The sequence below is a fragment of the Homalodisca vitripennis genome, chromosome 2 (assembly GCF_021130785.1).
Source record: "Homalodisca vitripennis isolate AUS2020 chromosome 2, UT_GWSS_2.1, whole genome shotgun sequence".
NCBI classification, from domain to species: Eukaryota; Metazoa; Arthropoda; class Insecta; order Hemiptera; family Cicadellidae; genus Homalodisca; species Homalodisca vitripennis.
The window spans coordinates 132,342,103-132,363,268 of record NC_060208.1 but is presented as its reverse complement, the minus strand read 5'-3'; the positions used below and the strand labels follow the sequence as shown (position 1 = coordinate 132,363,268).

General features: G+C 33.3%; 1 protein-coding gene across 1 annotated transcript in view; it reads left to right on the top strand.

Annotated features, from left to right (window-relative positions):
• LOC124355811 (outer dense fiber protein 2-like) overlaps nt 1-21,166 on the top strand; it is a 96,671-nt gene that overhangs the window by 5,273 nt on the left and 70,232 nt on the right. Inside the window, exons 2-3 of the mRNA XM_046806966.1 lie at nt 8,746-8,802; nt 18,933-18,983. Coding sequence (XP_046662922.1) covers nt 8,746-8,802; nt 18,933-18,983 — 108 coding nt within the window. The remainder of the gene's footprint in view (nt 1-8,745; nt 8,803-18,932; nt 18,984-21,166) is intronic.

Genomic DNA, 21,166 nt, shown 5'->3' with positions numbered 1-21,166 from the left:
CAGAAATGGTGTTTGCGAATCATCTCAGGACGTAGGAGATTCGAAACTTGTAAACCTCTTTTCGGTGAATTAAAAATACTTACTCTGGCGGGTCTGGTGGGGTACGAGCTATGCTCTTTTGTTAAGGGCAATCCAAAGCTTTTTGTAAGCAATGGATACTACCATCAGTATCAGACCAGATCAAGAGGGCTGATATCTGTGGCTGCACATAGTACTAGCGCATTTGAGAGGGGTCCATACCACCTGGGTGCAAAAGCTTTCAATGCATTGCCATTGAATATTAAAAATGAGCAAAATCTACGTTTATTTAAAAAAAAACTAAAGACACACTTTCTTGATAAATGTTTTTACTGTGTAAGAGATTTGTTGAGTTAGATATAGTTTTAGTATTTTGACATGTAATGTAAAAATGTATTTTGCATTTACGAATAAAGATCTTGAAATCTTGAAATACATACAACTCTGAACTCTCTTGCTCTGATGCAAATCTGGATAATGTTTTCTCAAATATTCCAATTAAAAACTATTTCTCTTGTGGGAAATTTACTATACTTGGAACACGACATGCTATGCTTCAGGATTTATGTGAACAGTAATTCTACAAATGTTCACCCAACATCTGTAGGGGATCAACTGGTGAAGAAGTGAGTCTATCTTCAGGTCGAGAACTAAGAAATAAACTCTCGAGGATCAACTGGTCTTATGTTTTAGGTTTTAGTGTTTTGTACTTTAATTATGCTCACACTTCCTTCAACAGGTTCTTTAGGGTATTTATATCTCATTTAGATAATAACATTTATATTAAGGAGTTTAGTTGTAAGCTTAATAAAAAAACTAAAAAGAGAATTAATTACTTCAGTTATAACTTGAAAAATCTTAGATCTTTATTAATTGTTATCTATGACATGTTTGAAGTTTCACTTTCCATGGATGGTAAAAATTCTTATGTATGCCAGACTTGTAACCAGACCCAGCCAGAGTAAGTATTTTTAATTCACCGAAAAGAGGTTTACAAGTTTCGAATCTCCTACGTCCTGAGATGATTCGCAAACACCATTTCTGGATGACAAATACTCCTATTAAAATTTACTACATTTTAAAACAGTAAATCATCTCGTGAACTGGAGCTTGAGGATAAGATTATGCAAAAAGAAGAGGAAATAGAAGAATTAAATAAAAAAATACAATCTAATGGAAAAACAACTATACGAGGAAAATACTCGCTTAAAGGCTAGGTTGAAGACTGAGCAAACTCAAAAAAAGCCGAGCTAATCATACTATGTGATCAAGAAAAGGAGGAATACAGAAGGGACATTCAGAACTCTCAAAATCAATGCAAACCATGTAAAATATACCAGGAGGAAGTGTCCAAAATGTTGTCCTCAATTAAGAGCCTAGAGGAAGTCATTGAGGTGCTGCAGAAAGACAATGTTTTGATCTAACAAACTAAACTAAAAAGCCGACGAGAAATTATGTGTCAAAAAATGTCTCAAATGCTTCCCTTCCTCTTTCCAACAAGGTTCAGGCCCATACTCAAGGATCAGACCAAGGTTTAATAAGGTTGGTTACAAAAGAGGTCGTTCAGTGGCACAGGAGAAACCTCCAACATTGGATAACATAACGAAGAGTTTCTTTTACGACCCAAAATCCCTTTGCAGCTCTTCTCACATAGATGACGATCTAGAAACTAGCAATCACAAACACTGATGACAAAGCAAGAGCTGGGGAAGTCACTCTGCCAAGAATGTTGCTTTGCACTGATAGCCATGGTAAAAGACCTAGCATGGTATAATCAATAAACACAAACATCCATACGATGCAATTGGTTTTTGTAAGACCTGGCGGCAGAGCTAGTCAGGTTTTGGATCATAAAAACATTGATGGGGAGGAGTTGAAGGACAAGGATAATTTTGGTGATTTCCTGTGGCACTAAACGATGTATCTCATAATGAAGCGCACCTAGCCATTGACGCCATTACTAGCACCTTAAAAAGATATAATACAAAAAGAATCATTCTGGTTGACCTTCCTAACCGGTATGATTTGTTGGACTGGTCTTGCGTAAACAAGGAAACTAAGAAAACTAATGTAGCCCTAAAGAACATTTGCGATGGTTTCAGTAATGTCACTCTTGTGGAAGCCAGCAAAGCCACTAGGGACCTCCACACAAGGCATGGTATGCACCTAAATCGTACGGGAAAGCTGTGGTTGGTGAGCAAGATATGTGAGGGCGGCGAAAGAGAAAGCTGATTCACCGTCACCCCCCATCTGAGAAACCGAGCAACAGCGAGCAGCCTGCAACAGTAGACAACACACCAGGAAGCCCTCAGCAGTCAGCAGTACCTGGGTCTACAGCGGGAAACTTACCAATGGCAGTCCAACACCTGATGACCTAGTGTGCAACAAGAGTGATTGATGTAAATTCTGTATATAATTTTAAGTCTAGTTTAAGTCACAAACTGGTTAATTTGAAATCAAATAACACCAAAACTGTATGCATCATGCATTTAAATATCCAGTCAATAAGGAACAAGTTAAATGAGTTAGCTGTTATTTTAGATGAAGCCAATTGCGACATTGTCCTTATTAATGAGCACTGGCTGCACAAAAATGGAAGTCTCCTTGTATGTTCCTGTAGGTTTTAATTTAGCTGCTGCCTTTTGCAGAGAAAAATGCTTATGGAGGTGCTTCTATTCTTGTTAATGACAATATTGCTTTTGAGGTGATTGATATCGCCCATTTAACCCAAATTGGTTTACTTGAAGCTGTTTGTATACATGTAAATATTTTTGGAATGTAATTTTTATATCGGTATATAGGACTCCTAGCTCTATGTGCCCAAATATTTTTGGCTAATCTTGATAATCTCTTATGCTTTATTCAAAGAAAAAAGCCTAAATGTAAAATTGTATTAGGGGGGGATTTTAATATTGACATTCTAAAGAGTGGAGAGCAAGACACTGTAATGTTTGTAAACCTTCTAAAATCATTCAATCTTTACTGCGTAAATAAACTCCCAACAAGAAATAACAGTTGTATTGACAATATAGCTACAGACTTAGATAATAATTTGTATAAAAAACCGCTTATGGAAGGAGAGAATCTCAGACCATTCTATTGTTTATTTTGAATTCACTGCTCCACTTACTGTTCCCCAAACTGTTAAAATCTCTTATAGGAAGCTAAGTGATGAAACATTGCAAGAGTTCACAGAAATAAGTTCTTTATTAAATTGGAACTTGTTGTATAACATTGAAGATTGTAGATATTGCATATGATTATTTTTTAAGTAAATTATCAATAGTATACAATAACAGTTGTCCAAGAAAAAACTAAAAATGTTAAACAGAGAAAATCAAAGTAAGAATAATACTTCTTGGTTTGACAGTGGCTTAAGAAAAATGTGAAGCACGGTAATTATGTTACAGGATTTGCTAAAAATTCCTCATTACAAAAACAATATATTACTTAAGATGTGTTACACTGCCAAAAAGAAGTTTTACAGGAGTAAAATTAAAGAAGCAAAAATCTTGCATAATGAGAACATATTAAAAAATTCAAAGAATAAATGTTCAGCCGCATGGAAAATAATAAAGTCTGAAGGCTGGTAATTTACTATAAACGGGAAAATCCAATACCACCTATTACAGCTGAAGAATTTAATAACTATTATATTGGCATTGGGAAAAATGTAGTTGATAGTGCTAAGGCAATTAATAAGAATAATATTAGTCATTTTTCCTTTCTAAGTAATGTTGAACAGCCTCCAGAAAACTTTTACTTGAAATATGTCAGCGAGCTTGATGTACTTAAGGTAATAAGATCATTAAAACCCTCTAACAGTGAAGATGTGTTTGGTTTTAGTAACAAAGTTATCAAAACTTATTGCTGATGCTATTGTTAAGCCATTAACATTTTTGATCAATCTTTCATTTCACTGTTCTAAATTTCCAGATTGCTTAAAAAAGTCTAGGAGTGTTACCTCTTTTTAAGAAAGGTAATAATCATGTATTGACAACTATAGAACAATATGTATTGTATCTGTTGTTTTCAAAAATAATGGAGTCATTGCGTTAAGAACCAACTGTTAGAATTCTTTGATCTATATAACATTTTAAGTAATAGCCAATTTTGGCTTTCGTCCTGGTCGATCTACAACTAAAGCTCTAAATGAAGTTGTAACTAATATCATAAATAGCTTTGAGAACTGTGAATATGTTTAATATGACTTCTTGTGGATCTCAGTAAGGCCTTTGATAGTATATCACATGAAACTCTACTGAGTAAACTGAAAATACTATGGTATTGATGATAAACCGTTGCACTTCCTTAAAACTTATCTTTGTGGCAGATTACACAAAGTCTCAGTGGCCGGTTCAGAATCCTCATTTCAGGAGGTCCTTGCTGGGGTTCCACAGGGGTCAGTTTTGGGCCCACTCTTGTTTATTATGTATATAAATGATCTGCCAACCAATATTCCATGTAAGGACTATTCTATATGCAGATGACACTTCTTTTTTAGTTACTGGCAAAGTTTTCCAAGAAGTGGAAGCACAAAGTGACCGAGTGATGGAAATTGCAAACTCGTGGTTTGATGTCAACCATCTTAAAGTCAATGGGGATAAAACTGAAACAATTTGTTTCACACTAAAAAAAGTTGCACATAGCAGAGAGCTGTATTAAGCCAGTGAAATTACTTGGAGTAACATTAGATCAAAAAACTATCATGGGAAGCTCAAACTAACTCAGTAATTTCTAAACTATCTAAGGCTTGTTTTCTGTTACGTAAATTACAAAACTGTGTTGGTAGAAATATGTTGCTCTCTTCTTATTTCAGTGACTTTCACTCACACTTACTTTATGCCTCAATGCTATGGGTAACAGTAGGGGTGCCAGTCAAGTTTTTGCGTGGCAAAGAAAGCAGTAAGAATTTTAGCCAAGTTGGGTTATCAAGATGATTGTAAACAATGCTTTATTGACTACAATATAATGACTGTTCCTGGCATTTTCATATTTCAAAATGTAATATATGTAAAGGAGAATTTTGAAGACTTTATCTGCTTTGATGACAATTCATGATTATGACACTAGGGGAGCTCGGGATATTGTTGCACCTTCCTCTAGACTTAGGAAAACATTAGTTAGCCATAAATATTTACAAATTAAATGTTTTTAACAAATTACCTCAAACGTTTAGAAGCTTAGAACTTCAACCATTTGCAGCTAAACTGTCGAACTGGCTTATAAGTAAGGCATTTTATTCCCTTGAAGAATTTTTTTGCTACGAATTGTTACCTTCCTTAGGCCTAGAATGGAGTTGTTGATTAGTTGTAATTTAATTTATTGTTTCAACTATTTATTTTGTCATGTATTTACTAATACTACAGTTACATTTTTTTAAATTGACAAATACACTGTACGAATTAGTTCAATATATTTATATCAGTTAATGACATTCAAATAAACTAGTAGCCTTATAACATTTTTATTTATTAATATTAGTTATATTGACGTTGTCTATAGCAATTGTAATATTGACAAATGACAATAAAGATATTCTGATTCTGATTCTGACTTAAATAGTCTTATCGAGCGGCCATTAATAAAGCTTAAATAAATTACAATTCTAATGTTATAGAAAGTTTAAGTAACAAGACATGTAAAGCAGGCTGGGCCATTGTGAATGATACAATGGCAGTGTGCCTGTACAGCTAACTGTCAGCTGGTGGCTACTAGAAAAATTGTTTTATTTATTAGTTTAATGTAAATGCATGTTAACTGTATCCAGGACAAACGTTCTCAACGTTTTAAGTGTTAATAAAGTAAATAGGTTTTTAAATTTTGTATTCAACATTTTCTTGTTGCTATTTATTAGAGAATAAGGAAATTGAGAACCTTCAAAATAATAATAATTTGTTATTATATTTAAGATGTTCTCTGTTTACAAAGTTTAAGCTTTCGTTTATTTATGTTTAGAATCCACCATAATTCCTTATGTTAATGTATAATAATCAGAGATATTTTCCAAAATATTTTTATTATTTTTATCTAACCAATGTTCATTTAACAAATAGTAAAAAAATATTTGTATACAACATATTTTAAGTTTATAGAATAATTTGAAACATGTCTTGATTTTCATGTTAATTACTGACCTTTCCTGTTATACCTAGTTACTTATAATCTTCTAATTTATTTGACTCAAACAAATCTATAATATTTACAGAACATCTTTCTTAAATCTACGTTGGTCTTCTGCATGGCAATATCACACGCTGATCTAATGTTCATATATGTTTGACAGGAGATAAAGAAATTAATATTTTATCGAGTTAGTGTCAGACTAATCTCTGATAATCTGAGTATGGTCATCATCGTTTGCTTGATGTTGGCTTTGTTGGTTCTCTGTTTCTCATCGGTATAACACTCTCTTGGATAACAAACATAAATAAACCTTAATACTGTACCAACTCAAGAACTGGTATCTGTCCTCTTCTTCAAATGTCAAAAAAACCAAAGAAATACGGGAAGTAATAATACATTTAAATTACGTTACATAAAACAACACTATGTTTAAGTGCTCCTCTCTATGAGATTAACCCATATCTGATAAGGATTCATTCCACAAGGATTTGTAGACTGAGCAGTTTCTGTTCTTGCTATAGATGAGCCGCTTTGAAAGTAACCTGTTAAGTGAACAGTGCGGAGAGGAGTGAGAGTGAGAGAGAGATGTAGAGAGGGAGGAGAAGTGTACTTCCCACTTCATATTCCTTACCAACCACTCCTGTCGTGATTTTACCACTAATTGTAGGGTATGTGTTACATAACAGCTGTCCAAACCCAGTAATAATAACAACGGCTGTTAAAAATAAACATTTGTTAAAATACTTTTTAATTTTATACTAACATATTAAATAGATACAATTGACTATTCTTAACATAAATAATAATATTTAATAATAATAATTGTTATTCCATAACAACGAGAATAACAAAACATAGTGTGATGCTCCAAAAAGCCAACGCAGAGAAGCAAAACACTCTGTTCCCACTTGTATCTTGTAAAGGAAATAGAACGAGCAGTGAAAGAGGGGGTGGCGGTAGGTGTGGTCGAGTTTCTGCTCCTCCCTCCCCCTATGTGCAAGAAAGCTTCGCGCAGGTTGCTTTCAAAGTAGCTCATCTATAAAATCTTGTATTGCTGCTTCATCCACCATATTATTCTTACGATATAGATATATTGGATGTATATTTTTCACTAGGTTGTAATACTTGATCTGCCTAAGAGGTATTAACATCAGTAGTTTAAACCAAGCAGTTACTGTAATATTGGGAAGTTCTGGTTCATATTCTGTATGGTTTTATCCAGTTTTATAACTATGTCAGATTTGAAGTCATTATTAAAATATCAGTTTATTGACACAAATTAGATTTACATATTGTGCCATTTGTAGAGAAGAGCCTTGTATAATCTGAACTCATTGTATTCAACTACTTTATCATTGATGTTACTAGAAATGTCATTTTTAAAGGAGATGAATTAACAAGGGCCTAACACTGAGCATGTTGGTTTATAATGTTGTTCCGAATAATAGGCTAGATTTCAGGATAGCTTTTATGGTTAAAACTGCTTTGATTACTTTTGGTTTTTAATTAATGGCTAATTTTATACTGTAAAGGAGGTAGTTGAGTTATGGCTGTTTTTTTTCAGGTTCTTTCTACACTAGAATTTGCTATAACTGAAATATTACTTCCAAATCAGTGAAATGAAGTAGAAAGATTTTGTAGCAACTGAAATATTAATATTATCTATTTGAGAAATACAGGGTTCTGACTACAATTGTAACTAGTAAATATGTTTCTAGGCCCATAAATAATGGAGTTGTTAATTTTTTAAATGTTCGAACAGCTGCCATATTAGAATGAAATTGCATACCAAGCTGGGCAATAAACTTGGCCAAGATATTTAACACTTTGTATATCAAATTTTAACTTGTTTGAGTCTTTTGTGGGATATTTATTATTTTCGCCATCCGCATTATATAGCGCATATATATACTTTGGCACTGGACATGGTTTTAGTCACTGGTAGTAATGTTTGGTGAAGTTAAGTACAAATATTATTTAAATGCTACCATGAGTACTGCAATAGACCAATTTTATGTACAAAGTCTACCTAAAATAATTCCTGCTGTCTCTAACAAACCACATTAAACCTGCATAATTATGATCATACTGAAGGTATGTACTAGATATCATAAATCATGATGAAACAGTTTTGCCTTTACAGTCTTTCACACTTTACAATTCTCATTTCCATAATTATGTTGTTACTAGTTTCTGATTAAATTGCACTGACTGTATGAGTTTATTTGAGATACAATATTTTCGAATAGTCACTGAAATTGTTTGTAGGCACAACCCAATTTCATAAGTATTCTAAAATTATATACAAGACAAATACACAGGTATTTTCAAAAATATCTAAATTAATGTGAATGCCCATTTTGTTCTTGAAAACTGATATGTATATTTTTACTTAAGAAGAATAAATAAATTAGCAAAATTATAAGGGATTTAATTTCTAACATTATTTGGTAATTACTGTTTGGTCTTGTTCGAGAATTAACAATTTATTTACTACAAATAAAACAATTGAGTACTAAGTTTATTTACTACCTATTATACATTTTACAAGTATTATGTGAATGTTAGTAAATGTGTGATGGTAAAATGTGTTTTATTCAGATGATGCAGCCCCAGCAGATGAAGCAGCTGAAGGCGAGGAAGAAGCAGCAGCTCCAGGTAAAAATTAAACATTATCAAAGTGTATCTACATTGGATAAGTGTTAAAAATACTTAGTCAGCATTTCAAGATTTTCAGTTAAAAAGTTTCGTGAGATTTAAGTTTTTACTTTTTCCATTTCAGGTGGATTAAAAATGTAAAACATAATAAACCAGTCATTGTAAAGCTGGATTTGATTTACAAATGCGTGAATTGTTTTAGCCCAGAAGGCAGATCTGAGAACAGCATATAAAAACTAAGAAAATAAACTTCAAAAGAAAGTGATAGAATGCATTACAATATGTAAAACTGTCAAAACAGTGGAGTATGGCTGAAGAGATGGGCTCTACTATTATTATTGCTAGCATTTCAATTGCAATCGACTGATACATCTCATTGTACTGATCTCATTTTTATTCATTACATTTCAATATTTGGTATCTTTGGTTATCACCAGGGTTTATTCAGTATAACATGTTCAATACTTACTGTAGTTTATCATTAATGTTTCTTTTGTTTATTACTAGGCAGCACCCAATCCAATGTCTATTGTGGGGATTGATTTTAGCATTTGACATATCTTCTAATAGACTATTACATCAATGTGTACAAATCAAGATAAAAGAGGTTAAGGTTTATTATTTTGTAGTTTAAAAAGTCAAAGTTAAAACTAAAATACATGTCTCTTAAAGTTCAGTATTACACATTGATGTTTCACATCACTTTGAATCATCCAACGGTTGAATGCAACACTGTTCTTGAAGATGTCAGTCATATCACATGTTATTACGTTAATAGCCAGTTCTTGTTTCACAAATGGAGCCATCAAGTTTTCTAAACAATCTTGAAGCATTTTAGATCTGAGCTTGGATGTCAAGACACTGCGTTTTGAGAAGACTGTCATCTGTGCAGCTCATTACACATATTGTATAAAATTTACAAAATCAGCACTAAAATTTCAAAGGTTGAACCTCATGGATAACCAGTCAATCCATTCTAGATTATTTTTAGGCAGAAGACTTGTATCAGTTTTCCCATGTTTCTTTGATTTCAAAAGCTTAAATTCTACTGCTAGTGCTGCCAAATTGACATTGAATTGTTTTGCGAGAATTTCAAAGTTTTCATTTTCACACTTGTAAAATTTATTAATATTTAAGCCCATAAATTTTGTTTTAACAGAGATAACTTTTTTTTCTTGATCAAATCGAGTTGATTTGAATTTTGATATCTAGTGTACTACACATTTCCTATGTTTTGTTATGTCCTCAAACTGTTCTTCAGTATTTCTCATTTCTAAAAAACATCATCAACTGCTTGGCGGTCTTTTAGGGCTTTGGAGAGCTTTACTCACTATCACAACAAGCTGAAGTACAGGATGCATAATTTGCAAAGATGAAATAAAATTTAATGATTTCACTTCTAGCAAAATACCTTTACCAGTGGCTATATGTACTAGACTCCATACACTATTCAATGTCTTTTTTCGTGTAAGTGAACATAGATTACAGACACCGCCTCTGAACCATCTAGTGTCTGAAAGGGATTTCAGAGTCTTTAGTTTAAGTTTGTTTGGTGATATCCTCAAAGACTGTATGCATTCTTGGATATCATTCATTGAAGTTAAAAATCATCTGTACTATTCCAAAGAAGTAAAATATCTTTGCTCAGCACTAACTGAAGCTAGGTTTAAACAATGTTATAACAGTGAATATACATAATGGAAGGATTGACAGCTTTACATCTAGTCTGTACTCCGGTAACTACATCTTTATTCAGCAAGCACATCTACGTCAAGCAGCATATATAGTTTATTGACTTAAATATGTTTTCAGTATCAATTTTTATAAGAATACCGAACTTTTAATAGGATAGGCTCTTCCTTTTGGAATGTAGGGAAACACAACTGCTAATTGCTTGTGATGGCTCACATCAGACGTTTCATCGGCTATAATTGCAAAGGCCTGTCTGTTGATTTCATCACTTAACAGTTTTTCAATATCTTAGCTTGAAATGACGATAATATGTTATTTTTAATTAGCTTGCTAAGATAAGAACAGTTCTTAGGGGCCTTTTCCAAATTGGTAGTTTTGAAAAAAGTCATATTCTTACATGATAGCAACAACTTATAGGAAAAGACCTTTCTCTATACTATCCTTAAACTCGTCATATTCTCTAATAACTCAGTAAAATAAGGCAAAATAAGGATGCAACCTCGGAATGAAAGATAATAAGCTAAAAATTTGCAACGTCTTTATTTTGATGGTATAAAACTTACCTCAAAAGTCTCATATAATCACGTGTACGCGCCTTAAGATATTTAAGGTCAAAGGTCACGAAAATCAGTTTTTTGCAAATATCTCGTTTCCCTTACGCTAAATGACTTTGAAGGTGGTTAGAGAAATTGTAGAACAAAAAATTCTCTTCAACTTTTTTCTGAAGTAATTTTATGTACGTTCAACCCTTTTTGAGATACAGCGCAAAGAGTAGGGGACCGCTTACCTTTATATACGATAATGCGAGGTCAGCCAGTAGAATACAATAAATAAATGAGTTATATTGTTAATTATCCACTAAATATTATTATTATTACTTAATACTATTATTATTGTTATTATTATTATCATTATTATTGTATTTTTATTATTATTTATGATTTAATATACCATATTTATAGATATTAATTATAAATTATATATTCTCTAAATAATACTTATTTTATTTTTACCAAACATACAATATTAAAAGAAATAATTTTCGTCCATATTGCTATATTACTATGAATATTATATCTCGAAATACAAATCTTTTGTACAATGTTTGCTGTTTCTGCGAAGCTGTAGCAGATGCTCCATTGTTATATATCACCAGTTTTTTTTTTTTTTACTTTCTAGACACCGTAACGAATGAGTTTGGAATTTCTATGTATAAGTACAGTAGTGGTGGCGAGATATTTTACTTGATGATGGGAATGGTAGGATATTTCTCTGTGTTAGTATTTCTATACCAATAAAAATTTATTTTATCCGTTAGTTGAAAACGACATATTACCATTAAGAGGTGTACAATTTTGAGTGTATCTTTTAATTGCAATGGCTGATTGTTGTTTTATTTGTAATAAATTAATATCAGAAAGTGCTTCTGTGAGTGTTGTGCATGGCTTACAAACATTAAAAACTGCAAGTATTGACAGAAATGACGGTCATATAAATTATTTAAATACTTTTACTTCTGTGATGGTGCATGTTGATTGTAGAAAAGTGTATATAAGTAAAAATTTAATTGCTGCATCGAAGCGACGTGCAGAAGACGATGAAACTCCAACTGCAGAAAGTCCACCTCGTAAAAAACGAGAAGAGGTATTTGATTTTAAAACATCTTGCTTGTTTTGTGGTCAAGTAGCTGATGAAGTCGCAGAAAAAAAAGAAAAGTATAAACGCACCATCAGTAAAGTAAGTACTCTTGATTTTAAAAATAATGTTTTGACGAAAGCTGAAGAAAGAGGCGACTTGTTAGGAAAATTAGTAAAAAATCGTATACTTTTTGAACATGACTTGGTAGCTGCTGAGGCTAAATATCATGCTACTTGCCACTCTCATTTTTTAAACTGAATACCTACTGATAAAAAGCATCTCAAAGATGATAACATCACACAGGCCATGAAAGAGATTTTTTTATATAGAAAATAATAATGATTCATAATTTACATTAAAAGAGTTGAAAGATATTCCTACCGAGTACGTACCGGATGATAAGACTATCATTTCTATATTGAGGGAGAAGTATTTGACTGATATAATAATTACAACTAAGGTTGGGTCATTCACTATTATATCTTTTCGTAACACACAGTCAAATATTTTATCCAAAGCTTGGTACGAGAGTAAAAAAGCTCACCCGAAGAAGAACGATTACGAATAGTAGAAGCTGCTGCAGCGATTATTAGAGAAGATATTTGATCATCTGTAGTTGAAACAAAGTTTATAATAATTAATATCTATAAATATGGTATTCTGATTTTCATGACCTTTGACCTTAAATATCTTAAGACGTGTACACGTAATTATATGAGACTTTTGAGGTAGGTTTTTTACCATAAAAATAAAGACATATGCAAATTTTTAGCTTATTATCTTTCATTCCGAGGTTGCATCCTTATTTTATCGGACTATAAGAGATTTCCCACTTTAAGCTAACAAACAGACAAGATTGACAAGCCATAACATTTTCTCTCTCTTTTAATTCACATTTTTTAAATTATCCAACAATACATAGACTGGTGTGCCAGTGAAAAATTTTTCAGCCAATCATATTCGATACATGGCACTTACTTTTTTTGTGGGATCTAAACATTTCATTAGCTGTATGCAAAAAACTAAATCTAGCTTTTGTAAATGAATTTTCAACAAATCCAGGAAACGAACTTTCATTTAGAAGAAAGCAACGACAGTAAGAACAATAGGCAGCATTCTTTTCCAAGCTGTACTCCAGTCATTTGTAATTTTTGAACCATTTAGGTTGAAAAGACCTAATTCTATAATTTTTCCCTTGCTAACTTCTTTTAAAGGTTAGTTTTGAAATTTGTGGTTGGTATGAGTCACGAGAAATCCTAGCCGAACTTGCCTGTTCTTTGGTAAGTCATGGGAAGGATCATCAAGCTCTGCTGTTCTCTCCAGTGGTCCTTCAGCATCAACCTTCTTTCTATCATTATCACTTTGAGTAACTTCAAAACTGGAACTGGCACTAATAACAGCAGATGGGTCTGAAAAGAGTACATACTATTTCAGAGTCTATTTGAAGGTAATGTCATGGGTGACAGGCCAAACATTTATGTTTCAAAATTCTCAATATAGATTATTTGACCATATTATTTGTACCTATTAATTGTGAAACTAATGTACTGAAACCAATTTAGATGATTGGCTTTAGTTATGGACATTGGAAAGTTCTACTATTATTTCATTAGTACATTAATTTGACAGTTTACAAAATGAATAAGTACAATTACACTCACATATAAATTATAAAACAAACTTTCAGAGATTTGAACAAATTTGTAACTAGTGTCCCTATTTTGCATATTTTTACATTTTTCTAATAAAAATAATTCACCTCTTTTTGGTTGAGTGTCCAAATCCTTGATAGCCTTTGGTTTTTAATTAGCTGTTTATATATCATAAAAATGTTATTTTTTAATAAGCGATCCAAAATATCAAAAGGTACTGATGTGTGTGCACTGAACGTCCATGTCTGACTGAGTCTATGACATGAGGCATATACTTGTAGTTACAATCACCAGCAGTCCTGCCCACCAACATGGCACCAGCGTTGCAAGTTACTATTACTGAGTGAGGCCCTGTGGCAACAGTGGCAACTACAATACTTTGTGTGTAGCTGTTTCACAACGTAATGGCTGCAGATGGCACATTTTTTATATGCAGCAAATGCCTTACGAAATGATACTTAATTAGATATATGAATTGGCTTTTAAATAGTGCAGATGTGGAATCTTGCAGTTTCCTTGTTTCTACGTACCAATAATATTTTACGCAGATCGAATCTCAATCTGGTAGTGGTGCCATGGCAGCGACGGCACCTCCGCTGGACATACCTACGAGGTGTGTTAGAAAAATAATGAGACTGATTTCATACTAACCAAAGTTTTTATTATTTTCAAACAACAATGTTATCCCCTTCAAAGTAGTTTCCTTGGGCAGCTATACATCGGCGGAGTCGTCGTTCCCACTCTTGGTAGCAGCGCTGGAAGTCTTCAATTGGTATGGCTTTTAACTGGTCGGTCACAGTCTTTTGAATGTTCTCCAGAGTTCCAAAATGACGTCCTTTTAGGACATGTTTCAATTTCGTGAAGAGGAAAAAAGTCACAAGGACTTAAATCAGGTGAATAGGGGGGTTGAGGAACAACAGTAATGCGTTTTGAGTTCAAAAATTCACAGATGGAAATGGCCGTGTGACATGGAGCATTGTCATGATGAAGCATCCACTTGTCTGCAATTTCCGGTCTCACACGGATCACTCTTTTCCTCAAATTTTCAAGGACACTTTTATAAAACACTTGGTTGACAGTTTGTCCTGGTGGAACAAATTCTTTGTGTACGATACCTTTCCTGTCAAAAAAACAAATTAGCATGGTCTTGATCTTTGATTTGCTCATTCGACATTTCTTCGGCCGAGGAGATGACGAAGTGTGCCATTCTTTACTTTGCCGCTTTGTTTCAGGATCGTACTCAAATATCCAGGATTCATCACCAGTGATCACACAATTGAAGAATTCTTGGTCATTAGCAATCCTCTCAAGAAGATCAACGCACACATTTTTTCGATTGTCCTTCTGTTCAGTTGTGAGATTTTTCGGCACCAATTTGGCACAAACCTTTCGCATGTTCAAATCATCTGTCACAATTTGATGCACGGTGAAAGTGTTTAAATTTAGCTGTTCACTGATCATCTTTATTGTTAAACGACGGTCTGATCTCACAAGCGCCCTCACACGATCCATGTTTTCGTCCGTTCTTGAAGTCAAAGGTCTCCCTGAGCGAGGTTCATCTTCAACGTGTTCTCGGCCTTCCAAAAATGATTTGTGCCAGCGGAAAACTTGTGCTCTCGATAAGCACTGTTTCCCATAGACCTGTTTCAACTTTTCAAAAGTCACACTCGCGGATTCACCAAGTTTAGCACAAAACTTTATTGCACAACGTTGCTCTAAATTTCGATGCTCCATTTCTGTGACGCACAATTAAAACACAACTTTACTAATGGCGCTGTCAAAACTAATGTGTTAACTGTACGGAGTTGTAACTCGGACTGAGGAAGTGGAAGGGATAAATAAACAGGTTTAGCGTCAGCCGGTAGACACAACGTTGCCAGATCTCCCGCAGTGTTACCAATCTCATTACTTTTCTAACACACCTCGTATGGCTGTATATCTAAAGCTGTCCTGGGCAGTGCTGCAAGTCAGATAATCGTTATCAACTTAAATTTATTTCTGGTATCATAATTGAGGTAGTTTCTGGAAGAAGGGCCCATGAGGCATTTTGTTATTTCAAGAAAATCAAGGTAAAACATTTACTGTACAAACAATTTGTTGGAAAATTATTGTATTATTGATGTGAGTATTCTTTTCTAAAAAATGTAAGTGTAATTGTTGATATAACAGAATTTTTAACAATTAACTTTATTTTATTTTCAAAATAGTAATACAAAATTGAATGCTATGAGCCCTTAAAAAAACAAAAATGAAATATGAGTGAAAAATAAAATTTATACAGATATAACAATTTATTTACAAGGAAAACTTCACTTGAAATAATCTACAAGACTTGTGTACGTCTAAACAGTATTAATCTTTTTCATTTAGGATAAACTCAATCGAGTCATTGTCTTCTTAAGGCAAGAACATAATCCTCACATCTTTCTCCTTTGCTTGTTAAATAGGGACTAAAGGTTCTGGTTGAAGATTTATACTTCTTAATGAGACTGTGTTATGGTAGAAAGATACTTGAATGGAGAGTACATAGGTATATATTTCTTGGAGCATGTAGACTGCCTGAGATGGTGTATTTCATGATAAGATACTTCATGAACTTACATTCATGTACTTTGTTTTTAGAAAAAGTTTCTTTTAGGAAAAATTGGGCAAGAGCTGATTCCTAGTCCCTAATCATATTACTGTCCATTATCATTTCCAAATGGGGAAGAATTAGCTTGTTATGTAACAATCACTTTGAACCTTGGATGTGCTGACCCGATCACGTTTTGACTGTACTCAAACTCAACAAAGAGATGGTCTGCTTTCTCCTTTTTTACAATTGAAATGAAGTCTTTTTTTAATGGTTGATGGCTAGCAACTTTTGTAGATTTGAAAAGCTGGCTTGCAGGGGTCATTTGGATTCCGAGATGGTGTTTCATTCATTTGTGCACAAAATGTGCACAAAATCACAAACACCGATTTTAAGTCTGTGAAATCCATACCTAAACTTCTCTTCAAACAGTTTCAAGTATTTCACTTAAGCATTTGTCTTTACGACGAGAAAAAACTGCTTTGATCAACATTACCAGAAGAGTTTATTATGTGTTGTTCACCCCGCACTTTCTTTGATTTTCTATCTTTAAATTTAAAACTTTCATCACAGAAAACAATCCTTCTCTTCTTCTTTAAAGCTGGATCCATTTGAACTACTGTAAAATAATAGTTAAATACTTAAACATTAGGTTCCACAGTTAAGAATATAACATAACCTCACAAGCTGCACTGTAGCCCAACAACCAGTCACCTGACCAGCAAATATTTACAAAAAGGTCGCTTTCAGCCCACAGAGTAAAGATATCCTAGCAAAACTTGTTGGGAATATTCATAACAACGTGGTGGATCTTATAAAACTTGGAAAAAGGGCATATATGCCTATTGACCAGCCTCAATTTTGTATACCACAATTTAATTAAAAATTATATATGTTTCTCCTGTCATAGATCAAAAATTTAAAAATAGAAATACATGGAAGAGCCATGAACAACAGGTCTGCAACTGACTCTATCTAGTACCTTATACAGAGCTCGAAATGCCCTTTTCTGCAAAGTTAATATGGCTTGAAAGTGAGCACTATTACCCCAAAAAGTTGCACTGTAATACAGATGACTATATACATTGTCAATAAATTAACAATAGTATGTGCATAGATATGGTTGTACATAGTCTCCTAATCATGAAAATCCCTCTGGTCAGGGCCGCATTTACAAATTCGGCGCCCCTAGGCCTACAGACCAAAGAGCGCCCCCCCCCCCCCCCCAGAGGACTCTTATTACACTGACGTAGAAATCCAGTAAATTTCTTAATTACGTAATTTTGATGAAAGATAATTACAATAGTATATATATAGGAGTGTTTTGAATAAATAAAAGCAATGAACCAATGAATGAGTCAACGTCGCACCCCGGACCTAGTTGACCTTGGCCACCCGCCCCGCCGAGCGCCAACACCACCAGCCGCCGCAACTTTTTTCTTTTGTGTACTTTAAAATTTATGCGCCCCCTAAAATTTTGCACCCTAGGCCTGGGCCTAGTGGGCCTATAGGGAAATGCGGTACTGCCTCTGGTTAGTTTTGGTATTACAAATTATATCTAGGTCTGCCATTTAAGTTGGACTGCACTATAATCCCTAAGAATTTTAACGTGTCTGACAATCAGTTTTAAGTGTATCGAGCTAGGTAAGTGAATTTTGGTATTTGGACTACTAAAGATCTCTTGATATCGTGAGGGAGCAAACTAATCTTGCACCAGGGTAGGGGGATTTCTGGGTGAAAAGGTAGTCCTATGTGTCAGCAGATCGAAGTCATTAGCACACCTTATGTGATGTTCATGATTATCAACTCTTCTTGACAAACCACAGTTTTTAAGACATTGAGTATTACCAAGTATTACCTAATTACTAATTAATGTATAGGTATGTAACTGTGCAAACTCTTAAGGTATTGAATGATTCTCTACAGCTGTCATGAGGTTGAAAATAGTCCATAATTCTCATAGCATGCTTTTGTAGGATAATAACACAATGTGGGCTGTTCTTTGAAGAGCTTCTCCATAACTTTATTCTATAGCAAATTTTTGATTTTACAAGATTGGGATATGCAGTTATTGTTGCAGTTGCTGTGCCAATAGACTTAATCTTCTTTGGGGCAAATAGAGCTGACCCAAGTTTTTTTGCATAGACCGTACAAGTGGTGATTCCAAAAAAAGTTGAAGGAAAGTAGCCAAAACAGTGTCAAAGCAGTAATAGTTGACATTCCTGATCTGAAGCCATGTTGTTTCTTGGGTGATCATTTAGTCTTAAAATAACAATTCATTTATTTAAAATGATTTTATAAAAATAAAATTATTTTCTATATATAACTGCCTAAGATATATTGCTTATATCTACTCCTCAATGCAAAAATATCTTCTGAGGGACTTTCTCTCCTTGGGTTAACAACACAGCTTCAACTGTTTTACCAGAAGAAAAGGCGTTCCATCATCTCACAAATGATTTTTGTTTTAATTAAATACAAATTTATGACAGTCACTTAGTTTATGCAGACCATAGTATTTTATGTATGAAAATGTAAATAATCTTTAATATATTAGTTTTTTATACCATTTTCAGCTGCAGAAGATGAGGGAGAAGCTGAACCCACAGGAGAGGAACCTCCAGCAGGTATTTTAACTTTTATTAGTTTTTTAATATGGTATGCATTAGATTATGTATCTGTATTATGTATTAGATTTTTAAATCGGATTATTTAAGTGGTAGACAGAACACTATCTGCTCTTAATTTTTTAACTAAAATTATTTCCAACCATAATTATATTATAATTGTCTTTCAAATTATTTTATGTCAGAAGTGTTGGAAATTAAACTATAGACGAAAGACCTTGTATGCAATATAACATGTTCTATTTTTATGAGATTCAGTCTTATATATAAAGAAAGTCAGTTAATTACATAGTACTAAACACTAAATTACATGTACAATTGTAAGATTATTCTTCTCAATATTACAAAAGTCAAAGGTACCTTAAGTATGGCTAAACACAGTATGAAACCTCCACAAAAAACAAGAATCATATAAGTATATATATCCTCCATCAAATGTCTTTTCAATCTGTTCATAAATTTAAATGCATATTTAAAATAAGAAATAAAATAAATATAATTAAAATCATTAAAAGACATAGAGGTCCGACAGACTTCAGGAGTATTTTCCGTTGCTGATACTTGTAGATAAAACCTGCCACAGAGCATATGAGGTTTTACAGGACTATCTGTAGCATATTATGTCTTTAATGAAATGTGGAAGAGAATAATTCTGTTTAATGTTTTAGATAGTGTAGTAACCTGTTATTGTTGTTGAATTTAATTACTGTATTTGACTTGTGATTGTAAAATAGTATTGGCTCTGTTTATTTGTATAGGTATTGTTATTTAATATTGTATATTTGTATATTATTTGTAAATCGTTCATGTTATTTAATTTATAAATATTGTACTAGTTGTTATTATTTGCTACAATACTGACTTTTAAATACAGTTTTATGACCATGAAAATTAAATTAGAAACAATTGCTGGACTTTAGTAAATGATATGCACTGTGTTAACATTTATGTTTTCTTGATTCTTTTTTTACTTATAATTTTTTTGTTCTAATGTGTTAATTTGTATTTAAAACTTCTGGAAGATGTGGGTATCCCCCTAAATATTGAAGTGAAAAATATTCTTTTCTTTTCTTCTATTTAAACCAGTCATATATGGTAATCAAGTAAACAAGAATAAAGAAAACATAAATTTTAACACAGTGCATAACATTTACTACAGTATATATACAGGGTGTCAATTAAGTCTGGAACCTCTTTTTTAATTTTTAAACCACAATATAAAAAAATACCAAAGTTCACACGTGCTTACTGGTGATAGTAACGCATACATCTGCCCAATTACCGACCGGATAATCCCTTTGGGGGACGGTCCACAAGGAGTCAGACAAAATTCTTAAATAGCAGCATAGGTCAAGTTTGGTATCAAATTAAAGGTCTCACTTAGCAGAGTACAACGCCGCAAACCGGACTTCAAAAGGTGGATTCATTCAGTAGGTATAGTTATTTGAATTTTAAAACAATTGAACAATATAAAATATTAGGTATTACAAGTAAACACCAATTTTAAAGTACCTGGGATCAAAGTAAGTGTTCAAAATGTTCCCCTCCCATCATCTGACAATGTAGTAATCGAAGCCAGGAATTAATAATTATTACCAATAACACAACTACTGTTAGAATGTGAAAGTGACAGATTGAGTCATACACAGCATCCACAGAAACTTAACGTTTGGGCAGGTATTACAGGAAATCAAATTATGGGCCCATTATTTATTAATGGTACTTTAAATGGTGACTTGTATCTAGCAATGCTCCAAAATGAGATAATTCCTGCACTAAAAGCTGCTCTTGGTCGTCAATTTCAAAGAATTTATTTCCAGCAAGATGGCGTCCCACCACACTTTGCTCTCCTTGTTAAAGAATACTTGGATACAATATTCCTTCACAGATGGATTGGAAGACGTGGTGCAGTTAGAGTGGCCTGCTCGTTCCCCTGATGATTTATCTCCGCTGGATTTTTTTTCTTTGGGGATACCTCAAAGATAAAGTTTATCGTACTAAGCCTCGAGATTTTGGCGCACCTAAGAAATCTCATAGTCCAAGAAGCTTCAAGATATTACTCGTGACTATCTTCAAAATGCAGTGGATGGCTTTTAAAACTGCCTAGGACATTGCCAGACGATGGGGGAGGGGAACATTTTGAACACTTACTTTGATTACAGGTACTTAAAAATTGGTGTTTA